This window comes from Nanorana parkeri, unplaced genomic scaffold, assembly GCF_000935625.1.
Source record: "Nanorana parkeri isolate BGI_ZX_2015 unplaced genomic scaffold, ASM93562v1 scaffold36, whole genome shotgun sequence".
Classification (NCBI taxonomy): domain Eukaryota; kingdom Metazoa; phylum Chordata; class Amphibia; order Anura; family Dicroglossidae; genus Nanorana; species Nanorana parkeri.
Genome location: NW_017306304.1, coordinates 1,217,245 through 1,236,934, shown reverse-complemented (window position 1 = coordinate 1,236,934; position 19,690 = coordinate 1,217,245). Strand labels below are relative to the sequence as shown.

Below are 19,690 nucleotides of genomic sequence, written 5' to 3'. Positions count from 1 at the left end.
TATTCGGCTCGGCTATTCTGCTCGGTACCTCCATGGTACCGAGCAGAATAGCAAGTCAATGAAAATAGTAAAAAAAATATTTTAAAAAATGTAAATAAATATAACATTTAAAATAATAAAAATTTACAAAAACAAAAAACTATTGGGCGGAGCTAGCAGACAGCTAGCTCCGCCCAACTATTTCCTATTGGACGGCACCTGCTAGAGTCTTCTAGCAGGTCCCGGCCAATGAATTACAACTGGGTGGAGCCGGCCGTGACCCCACAGCTGGCTCCACCCAGTTGTCATTGTTTAATGACAGATCAACGTCCCCAGGTCATTTGGGGAAACTGATCTGTCATTACAACTGGAAGGAGCCAGCCATGAGATCACGTCTGGCTCCACCTAACTGTCATTTGAGAGGCGTTCGCCCCGCTTCGGCTGTCACTTTGGCTCAGTCGAGCTGCATGGTCATTTTATGCGATTTTGCCGATTTTAAAGCTTGACATGTTTGGTGTCTATTTACCTGACGTGACCCCGTCTTTTTATATTTTACCAAAAATATGGGTGATAAATGGGTGTGGTTACTGGGGGTGTGACCACTGAGGGGTGTGGCCACTGAGGGGCGCTGTGAAGCTTTCTCGCACAGGGCGCCTAAAGGCCTAAGGCCGGCCCTGGTCGAGCGGAAGCATATGCATGCGGCTCGGTTGAGCCACTCAGCCGCCTTCGGGAGCTGTACGGGCTAAAGTGAATATAGTGAAAAGCCCGTACAGCAGCCCTTGAGTTCGACTGAACCGAAGGGCTCCCGCAACCGAAGCTACGGCTGGATCCTTCGGCAGCTTTGTGAATAGACTCCAAATTAGAAACCTTTTGGAAGGTAAACCAGTTCAAGTATATGTATTTTTTTAACAATATATTTACTAGTTTGTCAGGAATTTTACTTAAAGATGTTTAAGGTATGCATGTCAGAGAGTTTTAAAACAAATACCTCTGCTCCCGTTATATGTATAGTTGCCTAAAGGTGCCCATACACCTATCGATTTTCGTTTGGAAATCGTCCACGAATGGTCTTTCGAACGACAATCGATCAGTTGATGGGACACCAACGATTTTAATTACTGTACTTCTGGCCGAATTTCCTCGATCGGAAAACTTTTCTTGAATCATACGAAAATCAATGAATTGGTGGCGTTTTCTTGCGAATAAAATCGCAGCAAGAACACTGCACATGCGCAAACAAAAAAACGTTCTCTCGATTGACAAAATTTGGTGAGTTAGTATTGCTAACGAACAATTATCGAAATAGACATTGGTGCATGATGGGCTATTTGAGCTAGAATCGAAAGAGGGATCTTGGCAGCAATGAAAATTCCCAATGAAAATTCTATAGGTGTATGGCCAGCTTAAGTAGATTACATAAGCCACTGGTCTCTTCATTGACCAGACCATCTCACACATTAAGAATAGCATGCAGCATCTCGAGTACCCCCATTGTCAGGTATGATGTATATGTGCTGAATATAACGTTTTCATGTGTTATTTCTGTGCTTCTCTTGCAGGGGACACCATGTTTATCATCCTTAGGAAACAGAAGCTCATCTTCCTTCACTGGTACCACCACATAACAGTATTGCTCTATTCCTGGTATTCTTACAAGGACATGGTGGCCGGCGGTGGCTGGTTTATGACCATGAACTATGGAGTACACGCGGTTATGTATTCTTACTATGCCTTGCGAGCCGCTGGCTTTAGAGTGTCGCGAAAGTTTGCCATGATGATCACATTATCCCAGATCACTCAGATGCTTATCGGGTGTGTGGTGAATTACCTGGTCTTCTCTTGGATGCAACAAGGACAGTGTCCATCCCACGTACATAATATTGTCTGGTCCTCCGTCATGTACCTCAGCTACTTTGTGCTTTTCTGCCGCTTCTTCTTCGAAGCCTATATCACCAAAACAAGGAAAGCTGCCAAGGCTGACTAATGGTGAAATCCAATGCCAAGTCATAGCTCAGGGTCATCAAATGTTAAGTGAAGATGAATACAAACAAAACAGGATTGGGAACAAGCAAATATTTTAAAGGCACAAAGAAAAACATATCTCAAGCACTTAGATCCTAGAGACAAATACAGTGAATTTGTAATAGTTTATTTAATTATTGTCTTAAAACGTGAAGCTGATCAGTGCACTAAGCACTCCGAGTATGTAGAGGAAATGGACACTGAGAAAAACTGGTCTGTAGCATCTGCCTGACTTAGAAAGTCCTTCGGGAGAAAGGCTATTGCTATGTTTTTCAGTACAAACTCTGGTGTTTTTACTACTGCCCATAATGTGTAACCGACCTTACAGGAGGTGTCTATTTCAAGAATGAGACGACATGTACACAGGAATATAAAATCATTCTTCTGACTAAGGGTTATAATGTTTTGCCTTCAGAGTTAGAAAAAGTGTAAAGGATGCTATGTAAGGCATGTGGTTCCTTTCAATATGCAAATCAAACCATCTGCCCAAGCTGGTTACTACAGTATTAATTCCAGACTGTAATAGTTTAACATATCTTATATCTGGTGTGTCTCACAGTGGACTTGTGCATTTGGACAAACCACATATGAAAGCCTCATCACCTGCTGTGGAACTACCTGCTAGAAACAATGGAAGGAGGAGAAGCTTGAAAAGGTTATCTGAATGTTTCACTCCAAGCCCGCGTCAAAAGCCAGGTTTATATAAAGCCGAATAGTTCTTGTTTTCTATTTTTTCTGACTACTACTGCAGGGCTGTGTGCTTGAGTTCGTTAACACTGTGCTTATGTATTTGCTTATGAAGCGGTACAGAGTTGATTAAAGTGCCCTCTTCCTGTCCACACAGAAAATACAACACACCAGATCTTTGCTATTCCTTTTTCATTGAATTTGAGAGGAGAATAACAATTCCTATAACAATCTCCCGTATTCCAAGGGACTTATCTTACCTTCACTCTCTTGTATTTTTCTATGTCTTGTGTGCATTGAAGACAGGTAAAATAAAAATGCCAAGGGTACTTGCTGTACCTGGGTCTGAAATCAAACTCATGTTGTTTCAAGCCATATTCTTCAGAAACTCATAGAGTGTTGTCTGTTATAACCAAGTCTGGAGAAGCCAAATACATGTACAATTTCCTAGTATTTCAAGGAAGCACTTATTGTAACTTGATGTTAAATGTTTTAATGTAGTCTTCTTAATTGTATTAGTTAGCTAGATTAATATATTAGCAGATTAGAGAAGAAGGGTTAGAGGCTGCTGTCATGTGTCAGAGTACAGTTAGGACTTACTGTAAATGCAACCCTGTAGGAACTTGCAGTCATCATTGTACAACCCTGTGGTATATAGGAGCACATTTCCTAGCTACTTAAAAATAAAAATGGTTTCTTTCATTTATGGAAGAAGTACAACACAAGGGATTTTTTTTAGCTTTAAATGGTGCTGCCATCCATGCTGCTTCTTTTTTAAATTAGTTTCCTGATCTAGAAATGGCAGAGGCAACTTAGCGTCTCAGTTTTGGGAGAAAAAGACATGTAATGTTATGATGCATTTTGTCTGAATTATTAGAATGAAATGAGAAGATCTTGCAATTCACTATTGTAACAAACAATAAAGTTTACATTTATGTTTAACGTACCGGAGGTATTCATTACTGATGACTGCAAAATGACAAGGGTCCCTCTCTGGTACTGCGCAGGTACTACTTTCTTTTTTCTTACATTTCTCTGAAATCATCTGGAGGTTTACTTGTTCACAAAAGTCTTCCCAACTGTCAATGCTAACTACAGAAATACAAGTGTCAGTCACTTAAGTGTCTATATCATTCATGGCAACAAATCAATGCAACAGAATTGCAGAGTGATATGGAGATTGCTTGCTTTGGGCCACACAGGCAGTTCTTGGTGTAATCAAATTGCCTATTTCCAATAAGCCTAACATGACAAACATGATTTTTTTAAAGCTGAAGTCCAGACAGAAAAAAAAACATAATTGTATACAGATATGTGATCATTAAATGTCACAGGGCAGAGACAAGACCTAGTGGGTTATTCACAAAGCTAGCCGAAGGATCAGACGTAGCTTCGGCTGATCCTTCGGCTAGCTTCGGTTGCGGGAGCCCTTCGGTTCAGTTGAACCGAATGGCTGCTGTACAGGCTATAGTGTATTTAGTATATTCACTATAGCCGATACAGCTCCCGAAGGTGGCCAAGCGGCTCAGCCGAAGCGGGCGAAGGCCGGCTGAACGCCTTGCAAATGACAGCTGGGCAGAGCCAGCTGTGATCTCACGGCTGGCTCCGCCCAGTTGTAATGACAGCTCAGCGTCCCCAACAACTGTTGTTGTTCATTGGCCGTGACCTGCTAGAAGACTCTACAGTTGGGCGAAGCTAGCTGACTCTCTTTAAAATCTTTTCTTGAACTTTTGTTTTACTTTCATTGATTTGTTATTCTGCTCGGTACCACGGAAGTACCGAGCAGAATAGCCGAGCCGAATGCCGCTCAGCGGCATTTTGCTATTCACTCACTGCCGTTCGATCCTATGTAAATACGGGTAAAAAAAACATAGCCTCGAAGAAGAAGAAGAGCTTAGATCCTGCAGCATAGACTGCTCACCTCTGTCCCCCACCTCTTCAGCAGTAGAATGTCCCTCAGCATCCTCACATCTAATACACTGTATTAGACGTGATGACTCACAGGACATTAGACTGCCGGGGCAGAGGAGGCTGTGGGGACTGGTCTAGCAGCCAGGCGGGACCGAGGATCAAGTGACTATATCTTTTTATTTTAGAGCCTAGACTAAAAAGGAGCAGGTATACCTTGCTGTGTGGGGGTAGCCCCACTGCAAGGGTTAATTTTTATTCTGCCTAGAGCTCCTCTTTAAATGATTTGTGTAAAAGAGGTCATCCTATCAGATAGGGGTTTCTTTTGGGTGCCAAAGGTTCTATGCCTACAGGATCCAGTGATAACAACTCAGCCCTTGCCACCTTTGAAGTTGGTTTAAATTTAAGTCAAGGGCCAGCCACACAAGTCCCACCAACAAGCCAAACATTATCTTAGTTGTACCCTTTGGTCTTTTTAAGTAAAAGAAAAATTATAGTTTATTTCATGCCAAAAAAAAAAGAATGATAAACATTTTGCATGTGAGCCTTACTTTCTTGTATAAGGCACAGCTTTCAAAAAACTTGTCACATCACAAGCAAGCTGTGTGTTTGCAATGGCGCACTGCACGTAACACTGAGGTCTCCCTCCAAACTTTCAGGTGCTGCCACTGATGGACTGCATCTCAGTCAGGCACTGTTGGGTGCTTCCCTACAGTGCCTGTATAGTCCTAGCACTCACTTCATTTGTCAGAGCAGGGACACAGTACGGAGAGACAGCAGCGCAGGACCAGGTGCTTCTTAAAGTGACATTCAATGCATTCAATTATAAACAATACTGGACCTTATTTATGTATCACACGGCTGTAGATACTCAAATCATCTGTGAATTGGTGCTGACACTGTCCTTCCTTCTGGAGGGTGGTTACTTTTTACCCCGTGGTCCCTGTGTGTGTTGCAAAGTAGTCACCGCTCCAAGCTCGTGATGGACTACAATCTCATGTTTTGTTTACTAATTTGTATTAAGATTGTAGTCTATCATGGCAGTGAGCTTTGAGCCGTGGCTACTTTACAACACGCACAGGGAGCATGGAGAACAAAAGTAGCCACCCTCCAGGAGGAAGGACAATGATTTGAGGATCTACAGCTAAGTGATGCACACATAAGCTACCTTTTGGTAATAGTTAAGGGAACTGAATGCATTTTTAAGGTTAAACTCCTGGGTTTACCAGTTTAGGAATCTCCTGGTCCTGTGCTGCTGGCTCTCCGTTCTGTGTCCCTGCTCTGACAAATGAAGTGAGTGCCAGAACTTGCGTCTCAGTATACCGCGAGCTGTAGCTCGCGGTATACTGAGCTTAGGGTAACGGGAGGACGCTAGTTTGTGTCCTCCCGTTACCTTAAGGAGAACTATGGGGAAAAACACTGACCCCATAGTTCTCCTTTAAGGTGAGTAAATAACTGACACAAATAACTCTTCAGCTCTGAGTAACCGCCAACTTAAGGGGAAGCTAAAACAACTGACCACCAACACACAGCTACTTGAAGCTGGTTGAAAGCTTTGCAAATGTCTTGTAAAAGCTTGCCGTAAACGTTGCTCTTACAGAAAATGAATCCCGTGTGCTATGGCCTAGAACTGCACCATACACATTGAACGTCAGTGTGCTATCAACCATATAGGTAAAGGGTTGTGATTGATATATACATTTGTACAGCAACGCACTTATGTGGGCCTCTGATGCAAGTATACCATGGCAGCTTATCGCTGTTTTTGTTCATTTGCTTTAGTACATTTGGCCTAGTGCATCTAGCGTCTTGACTATAATGTTAACCCTGTGCAGACTGCAACACATTCTAGGTGGCTTCTTGCAGTAAATGTGGTAAACAGAAGATATCAGCAGGTATGAAAAAGTAGGCATATATTTCAGAAGATTCTGGTAACCATTCTTGGTACTTTAGGTTGAAATGATAGTATATGATGTTTTTCTTCCTGAGAGGATCAGGTTCAGATTTTAAAATATGCACATACCCTGGCACATTGATTGTGCACAGATAAGCAGATGACACCCTCACAGTATGTACTTTGCACCTCTTCAAGCTCACAGGCTCAAACGTACATACAGCAAATTCTTTAATAAGGGTAGTTTGCTATGCAGTGTACACAACCCAGTGTCCAAAAATATGCTAATTGGTGAAATGTCTTAAAATGAAAACTTGGGTTTCCCTGATGTTTTGAATCTATCTGACCACTGTTCGCAAAACCTCATAAATTGCATACTCCGTCTCCTATCATTAAAGACAACTGTAAAAAGTACCGAAGGGGTCCTGGTGCCGAAGCTAGCCGAAGGATCGGCCGAAGCTACGGCCAGATCCTTCGGCAGCTTTGTGAATAGACCCCTATACTTCACACTGTATGTGGGGATATTACTGTATGCACACATATGCTGACTGTGTCCATGGCCATACATACCCTGCTGCCTCCACACAGGTTCTAATAATAAATACCACTAAATATGTTGCCTTTTTTGTGCTACAGCATTGTGTATGATTTTTTGGCATACTGTTTTTTGGTGCATGCACATTTTATTGATTAGCCAGCTGGGCATGTTTTTTTTTTAAGTCAAATGTTGACACTTTGGGGATAATTTAAAAAAATCATCTGCCCTGCCACAAGCTGGCCAAATGACATTCACGCAGCATTTTTGCCACTAGATGGAGCCAAGGAGCATAGGACATTCTTCCCTTCAGTGGCAAGAATGCCATGCGAATGGCATTCTGAGAACATATGGCTGGGAGGATGATTTATAAATCATCCCCATGTATTCCTTTGTGCACCTTGTCAAAACAGAAGGCACAGAGGCGGCATTATTTAGACCACTGGTGCCCAACCTTTTATGCTTTTTTTTTCTTTGAATCTTTTATAATGGAACTTGCTGAAAGAAATATCAAATATGGTACGAGTCATTTTTAAGGGGACTGCAGGAAGCACAAATGCAAAATCACGGATTTGTATAGGGGCTTTATTAGCAGTGATCTCGTGTAACATGTCTCCAGTTTATGACTGTGTCCTGAGGAATGTCCCCAGTCTTCCAACAATTCTTATAGCATGTTTGGAGTCTCTAACCATCTCCTTTAGTATACCAGTAGTCTCTGGCCATCTCTTGTTGCCTGTCTATAGTCACTGACATCTTTCTGTTGCATTACATCCACTGAATATTATGTAAGGCTCTTTGGCTATGTCAGGGGCTGTACTTGAGGCTCCCTATGTCAGGTAAGTTGACCACCACTGATTTAGAAGTTCATCATAAAAAACAAAAAATGTCCACACTGTATGTATTGAACATCAGGGTATGAATTGCTAGTTAGGTTCAAGGTTTGCATTCACTATGCATGCAAGCATCCCTGTGCTCATGTGAGCCTGTAATGCTAGTGTACTGAAAGGATATATCCATGCTCTTGGTTGTTTCTGTTAGTAAATAAGGCCCATAATCTTGTCGGTGGTAAGGTCTGCTTTTCTAAATGGGAATATAAAATGGATTTATGCAAACACACGCACAAACATATACACTATTTTCAATAACTTGCCTCCATTTTTTCTACATCCTTTGGACATGAAGAAGATTTACATCTGAACTCCAGACAAACGGCAAAATACATGGATGAAATACATATAAGGGAGTTGCTTTACTTGTTAAAGGATTTGTATTTCTGTCTATGCATTTCTGAAAATCACTCAGTTCTACCTCAGCATTCCGACCTGACCGGAAAGGTAAAAGACCTGATTTGTCTTTGCTGTAGTTCAGTAACACGTATGGGTCTCCTACACACCTCCAGCCTGTGACTGGACAGAAAAAGAAGAAACAGGAGACAGATGAGTCCACCTCCCTGTCTCTTTGCTCCCCAGCCCTATCGGCATGCTCACTGCACCGCAGCAGAGCTTATTGGCTCCTTATGCTGTTTCTCTCTCAGTCTAAAATCTGCTGTACAGAATCTGCAAGAGGCTGATACCAAGTCAAATTCAGGTACTTACACTGCATGCATAAAAAATACATTCAAGGATGTATTAGTAAATACAGAGATACATGGACTAGTTTCTCTTATATCTGTCTAAACTTATGCTTTATGCTTTATTACATTCATCTCTTAAACAGTCACTGTAACATATTGCACTCTCAGCCTCACCCTGTGCAGAGATTTCCCAGCTTGTGGGACAACAATCTAAGCACCGCCAGACTGGGAGTGCCTGTCACAGAGGCAGGTTAATGGAACAGTTAACACCTCACACACACAAACTAGCCATCATGTGTTTTACTAGAAACACACTGTTAACAGCATTTAGTGTAGCACTTCTGACCTTTAATAATAGTCTGTGACACTCGCTACCACACCAGACATGAATATAACAGAGTTTAAAATACGAGAGTTTCCTTCAAAGAGGCAATAAACTTTTTAATTTTGGTTTATAGCATTCAGAGGTTCAGCTTAACATTTTTTAAATATCACTTTAATGAAATAAAAGAAAATGTTTACAAAAAAGATATTACAAAACAAATCACAACAGTAAAATAAACAGGATTAAAAGTGAAATAAATACTTAACAAAGTTTGCCTAGTCTTTGATTTTGGGGGGAATCTAATTCATTTACAGAGTAAATCCAATCTGATAGATTAGAGAGTCACTGGCTCTCATTAATCTTAGCATTTTTTCATGGTTTACGGCTCAGACGAAATACGAATTTTCATTATTTTCGGATGAGTTTACGAATATTCGTTGCAAATACCACAGAAAACCATATACAGATATTAATACTAAAGCTGAATCTCCTAGACCCGAATGGCCTTCGGGATCCAAATTTACGAATTGCATTCAGGAGCTCCCGAATGCCATTCGAGTCTGGCAGCCTCAGCTTTAGTAATTTATGTATATGGCTCCCAGACCTGAATGGCATTCAGGATCCGAATTTTCTAATTGCATCTGGGAGCCCCCGAATGCCATTCGGGTCTGGGAGCCATATACATATAATATTAAAGCTAAGGCTCCCAGACCCGAATGGCATTCGGGAGCTCCCGAATGCAATTCTGAAATTCAAAACCCTAATGTCATTCGGGTCTAGGAGCCTCAGCTTTAATATTATATGTATATACTGTATATGGCTCACATGTTGCCGTAACGAAGATTCGTGTTTAGACCAGTTTGGATGGATTAGACCGAAAAGTACATCTGACTGGCCAGAAAAGTTGATTCAGTTTCATTTTTGAACGAAATTCGAAAGGGATCCTAAATTTGGAAACAGAAATTCAGATTCGAACACATTCAGATGCATTGGGATTTCGGAAATTTGTGCAAATTTTGATTCGGAACGAAAAGAATCGCACATTTCTAATTTCCATCTGACCATGCTTTACAATCTGACAACCAATATAATAATAAACAGATTAGTATGAAAATTTAATAGAATATCAAATACAGTAATGTGATTTATTCACCTGCAAGACATGATTGAAAAGACATGTTTTGTATATAACTGGCATCCTCCCATACATTTGTGTTATCACTCTTTATGAATATAACTCTATTATGACAGGAATTATGGCAATTGTTTATTGTTTGGTTCTGGTAGTCCAATTCTAGGTCAAAAGCCTTTACTATACAGCTTTTAAAGTAAGTTATTTATGGGGAATGCATTAAGAGGCTTTCTAAGCTTTGCTAAATACTGTGTATGCTACTCCTAGTTATGTTATGGCCCTCTGCCTGCCATCCACCTTTCTCTGCTTTGCCTGTGTCTTGAACTGAGTTGTGTTCTAGTAGGGAGGCGGTTATATGGAATATGGTACCTCTCCATCACAGACATAAGGTTTAAATGTATTATATTCCTGACTGACTGAGAAATTAGTGTAGCTCTGTTTAGTATGACCACACAGTTTTGGACTCATCATACCTCATTATCATCACAGTCACCACAATGGCTTTTAGGTATTGCCTTCTGTTGTACAGACAGGTAAGACAGAAGACTAGTTTGTTATCTTTTTGGATTATAATAATTCACCAAAATAATGAATTTCCATTTCATCCCAAAAAAATTTTCTGGACTACTGTTAAGATTCTAACGACATCGTCAGTGAAATATGGTCAAATTAAATAGATTGGTGAACAAAACAGCATAAACCTGGCCAGAAAGTTCCTCCTCCAGCTATCTTGTTTGAAAAAATTAGATTATGTTTAAAGTGGCATACATTATCTGCCACTGGTTTCTCAGAATTTTTTTAAAATCCACCCACAGCCTAAACACTTTTCTAGATTTTAAAAAAAATGACAGAGGATCTAATGCTCCCTATTGAATGTCCTCATGTTTCACTTAATTTACCTTAGCACACTATTATAAATATATGCAAATATAATGAATACATATCATTTCTCTCCCCCTAAATCTCTGCTCTGTGACTCTTCCATTCTTTGCTGCAGAGCTTGTACAGTAGCTTGTTCCCACACTAAAACACAGGCACAGGGACAAAATTAAACATATTAACTTTCACCATAGTGGAGGGCACTGCTGCATCTGAGGTCTGATTATGGGCAGAATAGATAAAGAGACCTGGGTTTTTGGGGGGGTTTTTTGTTTTGTTTTTTTTTTAAATAAAAGGTAGACCAGTATTTTAACAATCACAGCTTTTCATGATGAGATAAATGTATACCCCCCAAGGAAATTATACCTAGGTCTAAAACTTCAAATTATACATAGCCAAGCACCAATAAATGCAGGGCAACGTATCTTTGAAATCATCATGAAATAAACTCAAGGGGCAAATGCATGTAGTGAAAAAAACAATGAACCCAATGTGAAAAGAAAAACCACGGGTATATTATACTGCATGAATTAGCAATAGATGGAAGCACAGGTATAGGCAAAGGTCTCAATTGCAGGACAAAAGCAGGTAAAGGTGATTCTCAGATTAAAGCCTAATTGAATGCTCACACTTTGTACAGGAATATCACAAAGGGGTTAAATAAACGTTTTACAAAAGAGGCCAGACTTTTGAAAAAATCCTTTATTTAAAAAAAAAACAATAGACATGTTTTTGACAAGTGTTTTATTTTTTAAATTGATCCACCGACGTAATCCAGCGTCAATCATGACGTCCAGCATTGTCTATGATGACTCGACAAAATTAAAAAATAAATAGAAATAATAATAATTAAAAAAACCTGATGACCGCTGTTCCGTCCGCTGCAATGAACACCCATCGCAGAATGGCATTTTGACAGAAGCTGGTAACATATAAACATTTGGGCAGAGCTAGCAGTTACAGCTAGCTCCGCCCAACTGTTTACAGTTGTAACAGGTGAGTCATGATTGGGCAGAGTCATCATGACTTTGCCCAATCATGCCTCTCACAGTTCTCTGTGTCCTCATTTGGAAAAGTCTTGCACATGACCTGTGGCCAATCAGGGCTCACAAGGCACAGCGCCTTGTGCGGGGTGCTCGGCGGGCGAGCAGCTCGCCGAACGCCCTGACAGTTCGTTTGTTCGCCGAACACACGAACTGCCGATGTTTGAGACAAACTCACGTTCGGCTCGAACATCGAGCCCAACCCTATTGACAACTACACTATACTGCTAAAAGTATTGGGACGCCTGACTTTACACGCACATGATCTTTAATGGCATCCCAGTCTTAGTCCGTAGGGTTCAAAATTGAGTTGGCCCCCCTTTGCAGCTATAACAGCTTCAACTCTTCTGGGAAGGCATCCACAAGGTTTAGGAGTGTGTCTATGGGAATGTTTGACCATTCTTCTAGAAACGCATTTGTGAGGTCAGGTACTGATGTTGGACGAGATATAATAATGGATAGCACACTCCATCCCCAGACAGAGCTACCACCTAAGGCCCCGTTCACGTTGAGCGATTTATCGCGCAGTAATTCCCGCGATATCGCGGCCATTTTTTCGCGCGATATCGCTCTTCAATGCATCTCAATGGGGCAAAGGGTCCTGCTGTCGCGGGTCGTGTGTCGCTACAGCAGGACCCTTTTTGAAGCGGATTTTGCCGCGATTCTCGCTTGCTCAATGCAAGCATTTGCGCGATATCGCGCAAAATGCAAATCGATCGACGAACGGGGTCTTAGATGGCAATCTACATACGTTATATAGAAAATATGAGCATGACATTTTTCAGGACTTTTTTGGTCACAATTCAAAAAACAAAGTAATGTACTATATGGGCATAACAGAATGTCCCTTAATAAGAGGCAGAACATTTCAAGGAATTAAATCAAAATATAATTTCTACTGAAACTTGTGTGAGTGTAACAGCAAGCAGTGAATTATATCTAGGAGAACTGTGCCCTCTAGTGACCAGAATAATATATAGCAGCTACTTATAGACTTGTATTTTTCAGATATCACATTCCTTACCTATTCATAACAGATGCAATGTGGAGGGTTGTTTGATGGGTTTTACCATTTTCACAAGCATTATTATAGTTTTACAGATTTCCCGCTACTCAGTTAAAGTCGGCATGTATGTGTGTGAAGTACTTAGGACAACAATAATGTGAATGTGCATGTAAAGCTCTGCGTAAATAGGCGGCAATATATAAATAACTGTAATAAATAAAATAATGTATTAATAACATTACACCGTTCCATCAGAATAACATTTAGTACTGTGATTGCTTGAAGGCAAACTGTATTAGGTAATAAAAGTCATCCAGATTCAATAAAAAATTGTGAACTGGAGAGTAGTTCCTGAGTACCGGGTTTCATACATGACTGTATGAGTCACTTAGTAAATATAAGGTACATTCGGTACATAATTGCTACACATGATACTCTTTTGGACAAACACTAAGGTTTGTTTTAGGGTTAAGGATATGTCGGGGTTGCCCGTTTGTATTTGTTAACCCATTTATGAGTGTAGGTATTTGGTGTCTCCATGTGCATAGAGAGTCTGATAAGACGGCTAATTGATTTTTTGGTCACTTGACTACATAGGGATAGGGACAGATTTATTTGGGCTTAAGAAAGTGTTTCATACAAAAGGATCCATTCACAAAGCTAAAACACCAAGATAATGACACAAATTTTTGAAAAAGTGACAGTTATTTTGAACCTAGTCCAATTTGAAAGTTACAGTCACACGCCTGAACAAAAAGATACTTATCCTTGTGTAAATTGAGCTGATAGTGTGCTGTGGTGCCGCATTGAATAGTGGGCATGGTAAAAGGTGGGTGTACCGAACAAACATAGTTTATCGTGACACATCTTTACATATTCCAGCATTCCAGCATCAGCTGCCTTTCTAGCTGTTGCCATTTGGTCACATGGCATCTCAGAGCCGCAAAGGAAGACAGTGCTGGAGGAGTTCATTCTGCCAAATGTTGTGATTTCAGGTCTGAATGAGGAGCAAGTATCTATACAATGCCCAGTATTTGTTACTGACTGTGAGTCCTGCTCTGATCAATGTCTGAATGGGGGAGTATCTCCACTGAGGGCCACCAGCCCAATATATCTTACTAGTACTGATCCGGGGGGCAAATGCCCTTCTATCCCCCAGCCCAGTTTTCCCCTGGTCTACAGACTATTGTGCAGCATGACAGATCATGGCCATGTGACCACTGGTGGCAGAGCGGTAAAAGGTACTTGCCCTCTCCCAACAATAAAAAGAAGATAAGATAGGGACAAGTTAAACGTGTAACTATCCGATATTCCTCATAATGGTTGAGCTGTAACTGAAATAAGATTACACTTTAACATGTTCAGCAATGACATTACCCTAAGACTGAGTCACAAAGGTATATCTGTGATCTTAAGCCTATAATCACTGTCACTGCAGGTTGCCAGCAAAACACATAGTTTAACTTATAGCCTGGTGGTATCTCAAGCAGCTTATTATATGACAATTAAATGGCCACAAAGACTAGTAAAGGTCAGTGGCCCCTAAGAACTGAGCTGCACAGCTTATGACAGGTATTTAGCCTTCTGTGTTCCTCATATTTATGAAGTCTTATTAACAAATGAAAGCATGTGCCATAATATAGCCTATTTCATGTATCATATTTAGAGACATTTTTGGACAGTTAAAGCCGTGTTTTTATCAGGAAGTTCTTTCATGTCCCGCTCAGAGTTAGGACAAGCACGACACTGATTCCAGGAATGCTGTACACCAATATTTGCCCGTGTTATTTTTACTCTGACTCATATATCTGAAAGGAGGGAAATCTAAACCTGCTTTGGAGCTCTGAGTCTGAGGTATGATCAACAGATTACCTACATCTGAGGCAGGGAAAGAGAATGGAAATAATTTACATTTCACAGGCTTGGTCATTTGCCAAATGTTGCTCGTGTCAGATTTAATCTTTAATTGGTTCACGTGTAAACAATGTCATGGTAAGCTCAGAGCTAAATCATTCAATCGCAATGCTTTGTAGAGGAATATCCAACAGCCCTTTATTGTATATCACACTTTACTCCTGCAAGGAGGAATGGGTGACATGGAGTGATGACACATAACCTACCATATCCAAGATCATAAAGATTTATGGGGGGAATTTATCAAAACTGGAGCAAACAGAATCTGGAACAGTTGCCCACAGCAACCAATCAGCTTCTCTTTTCAGTTTGCCTGTGTAAGATTTGAAAATGAGAGAGAGAAGCTGATTAGCTGCAGTGCAAATCTGCTCCAGATTTTGTCTGCTCCAGTTTTGATAAATTCCCCCAATTTGTGTCTGTAGGTATGTTATAGTATACAGGTTCTCATGTATGGAAGTGGCTGCAAATTAAAGTGACACTAAACTCAGGAGTTAAATCCTACAAATGCATTCAAGTACCTTAACTATTAACAAAAATGTGTCTTATTTGTGTATCACTCAGCTGTAGATCCTCAAATCATCTCTGAATTGGTGCCGACACTGTCCTTCCTTCTGGAGGGTGACTACTTTTGTTCCCCATAGTCCTTGTGTGTGTTGTAAAGTAGTCACCACTCCAAGCTCATTCCCATAATCTCACGTTTAGCTAGTTAATTTGTATTGAGATTGTTATTTATATACTGTATATAATAAATATATATTATTATTATTATTATTCAGGATTTATATAGCGCCAACAGTTTGTGCAGCACTTTACAATATAAGGAAGACATTTCAGTCACAATACAATTCAAGACAAGACGGTAAGGAGGGCCCTGCCCCTGAGGGCTTACAATCTAAAAGGGAGGGACAAGTGATACATGAGGAGGTAGCTGTGTGGGGATAAATTGTTTGAGAACAATTACAGTATATACATGATTTTCAGTCATTTTTAATTGGGTTTTCCAAAGGAAGAATATGACAAATACATAAAACAACTGAGTACAAAGTTTTCGCACAGAAATATTTCTCACCAGTAACATTTAACTACAGTAGAATAGATGTTAGGTAAAAATATACAAAATATTGAAAACAGGCATGGGCTTACAAATCTTAATCGAACGTGTTGTGTGTGTGCGTGGGGGTGCTTTGGACAAATACAAATATAGTCATACTTCTGCATGGAGAACAATAGTGGTGACATCACCACAAGTCCATTAATACTTCCTCCTGTCCCTGTAATTGAAAGTCTGTACCTTGGTAGGGACAGGGGCTGAAAGAGTCTGCAGGAGCCAAGGCATTGCCGGGTGCCGTGATTGCACTCAAAAACAATATTATAAATGTGCATTTTTTTCCTTTTGTTAATGTGTGCATTTAATAATTTAATTGCAAAAGGTGGAATTTGCCTTTAAGACTTGAGAACACCTACTGCTTTAACAGACTCAACACCCCACACCTTTCTTCTGTTGTAAACTTTCCGAGTGCAGGTATTTAACTGATAAATTCCTAAAGAGAACGCCAATTAAAGTTTATTAACCCAGTTATGTTCCTAACCTTCTGTCAGGGGAAGTTTAATAAAATTGCCACTGAAATGGATTAACTTATAAATATAAATGGACCTTTACTAAAAGGGTGTACTGGGAGTACCAGGTCTGGATTGGATTGCTATTGCCCTCTAGCAATTTGGGTGTTGAATAGCAAGATACACATTGAACAAAAAGAAACAAAAAGCAGAAGAAAATTAAAAATACCTTACAGACAATAGATACTGCATATGGAATAGATAAATAATCACTTTACGTCTGTTTCCTTTGTAAATGTTTCCATTATTATTTAATATTGCTAATTTATTTCCAAGAGGTCAGTACATCTCGTGTTTGATGTTTAAATCCTTGACATCATCTGTGCAGATTCACATTGTGAATGAACCTCTGGGTGGCAAAAATATGTTCTTCCATCATCGCTCACATCTGGCATGATTATCTTACAAAGAAAATATGACGTATCTGAACTAGGTGAGACAATGTCCTATTCCCTTCTATTAATCTAGTTTATGTTACCCAAGTGTGTTTTTATTATTCATAACCTAAGACAAAGTTATTTTACTATGAATACAGTTTTAGATTGACGGGCTTCTTTCTGCACACCTATGAGTTACAATTTAGATTAAACACTATCATGAGCAGTGATACGGTGCAGCACTTTGTAAAGTTCACTTCTTACCTCCAATGACATGTAAAGAATTCTACATCGACAAAGAAAATTACAACAATGGTAGAATATGAATCAGTTTGCAAAGCGAAACAATAATGTTTTTTTTAATGTCATGATTGTGCTAGTTACATAGTTACTCCCTCTCTACTCTGTACTCTTTCCGGAGCTTGCTGGTGCTGTTCCTGCAGCCTGCACTGTCCCAACACCGCCGAGATTTTAACATATGAATGGGCCGCGGTAATTTGCATATCAATAAGCCGCTGCCTATTCATATGTAAATATCGCTGCTCATTCATATGCAAAACGCCGACCCTCCCCCGCTGCTAAGGAAGAGAAGACTGCAAGATTTTTACTGTTAATATATTGGTAAACATTTTTGGGGTTCTTTTTGCTATCTGCAGCGATATTCTTTTTCGCACTCAGTTTTAGCTGCCCGGATTTCTAGTTTGCATTTTTTGTTACATTCTTTGTAGTTAAGGAACGCCAATGCCGTCCCCTCCATCTTATATTTTATAAATGCCGCTCTCTTGTCCTTGACGTGTTGTTTTACAGTTTTATTAAACCATATTGGTTTAGTCTTTGATCTTTTATTTTTGCTCCCTAAAGGTATACACTTTGAAGTAGCAGTATGTACTGTGTTTTTAAAACAATCCCACATCTGGTCTGTGTTTAGGTTTTGAAATAAGTTTTCCCATTTTATTTCCCCCACTAGGTTGCGCAGCTTATCAAAGTTGGTCCTTCTGAAGTTTAGGGTTCTAGTCCTTCCAGTACACTTCCCTTTTCTGTGTTCAATATTAAAAGTAATCACATTGTGATCACTATTACCCAATGACTCCCCAATTACCATATCCTCGATTAGCTCTGCATTATTAGTGACAATTAGATCTAAGATGGCATTTTTTCTGGTAGGAGTCTAGTATTCTGCTTTACTGGTCTATGATCTATTACAAGCTATGGTCTATTTTGTTATAAGGTAAGATGCTTTTATGAGCTTCCGATTGGTATAAAGAAGGGCTTAAGAAAAAATAATCAAGATATCCAAGCTTCTTGGAGTTTGTCATGTTCTTCTCAGTCTATGATATGCAGGGGAAGAGTTAGAAATCTATAGCCTGAGAGGTAAACAGGTAAACACAATCACCTGGCCATGTAATGGTAGGGAAATTCTTTTGTGGATTAAAGCAAGCACAATCCAGAAGTGATTATTGGCTATCAGAAGGGTCCCTAGCATTTTCTTTGCCTGAAGCGGGGGGTGTTGCAGGGGGATCCCTGGTAATGCACGCTAATGGGGCAGGGGATGGTGTGCGTCCCGCTCAGCTGCTAGCGGTGACGTCACTGGTTGTCAGGAGCTGAGTGGGACACCGGCCAGAGAGTCCCAAGTTGCCCGGCTCTTAGCAACCTAGGATGCTCTGGCCAGAAAGCGGGCAGCAGGCACATTACCATGCCACTCTGCCTGCCTCCACCCCAGTGTGATCCAAAGAGATGCCGTCTGAGGCAATAGCCTCTGGCTACCTCATTATAGGGATGGCCCTCATGACTATGGTGAAATGGGTGTTGTCTTAAGGATTTTAAAGTGACATTAAACTCACATCCCCCTCACGCTGCTTTATGGACTTACCTTAAATGATGCCTCTTGATCCGATCATCTTCTTCCTTCCACTTGTATTTAGCAGTCCCTCCAGTGCTGGTGGCGGTCTCTGATCCAGCGCTGACTGCTATCTCTTCCTGTCCCACGGAGTCTGTCCAGCATGCACACTCACGGCTGCGTACATTTACTTCTACTGAGTTTCTCCTCTTCACCCCGCTGGTGATATGGACTGCACATGCGCCCACCCACATCATCTTCCTGCACGGCCATTCGGGACCTGTGTACTGCAGCCGGGAGCAAGCGGCGGAGACATAGGCATGTGTTTACCAGTTTGATAACTTTTTTTTATGTTTTTGCATAAATCTACTGCTTACTAGCAGTAGATATATGTAAGGAAAAAAATGGAGACTTTAATTCTACTTTAAGTCTAATATTGTGAAGGATTTTGAAAGTAATACCCAAATGTCTGAATTAACCGCCTGCACATGGCATACACCCTTTCATCTTTATATCAAACTTTTGCATAAAAACAGGGATTTCAGGCATTGCTAGTGCCAAATACCCAGGGCAAGTGGCAACTGTCTTGCAACGCAGCTAATCAGTGAAATAGAGGGAAGCTTACCTGGCTCCTTCTCAGCTCTGAACTGTCACATGACACAAGTCAAGAGGGAGCCTAGGAGGAATCCCCCTGTTCATCACACTGCTTCTGAGGACTGATGTGTTCAGGGAGGGAGGGGGGAATTGTGCTGGGAGCTAGACTGTATTTGGAGATTAGGGGAAAGCATATCTGTACTGGGAGAGATGATATAGGGGGGGATGTCGAACATTACATTTGTGCAGTGAGAGGGTATTTTAGCAGTGGCAGGAGATATGTACTGGGAGGAGGGAATATTCAAGGGAGTATTTTTTTAATTTTTCTTTGGGGATAATTTTTGCTTGCAGAGGGAATTCATGCTGGG

General features: G+C 40.6%; 1 protein-coding gene across 1 annotated transcript in view; it reads left to right on the top strand.

The window, feature by feature from the left end:
- Positions 1-2,649, top strand: part of ELOVL6 (ELOVL fatty acid elongase 6) — a 67,644-nt gene extending 64,995 nt beyond the window's left edge. The window contains exon 4 of the mRNA XM_018569880.1: positions 1,539-2,649. Within this exon, the coding sequence (XP_018425382.1) occupies positions 1,539-1,963 (425 nt within the window). The 3' untranslated portion in view covers positions 1,964-2,649. The remainder of the gene's footprint in view (positions 1-1,538) is intronic.
- Positions 2,650-19,690: the final 17,041 nt, after the last annotated feature.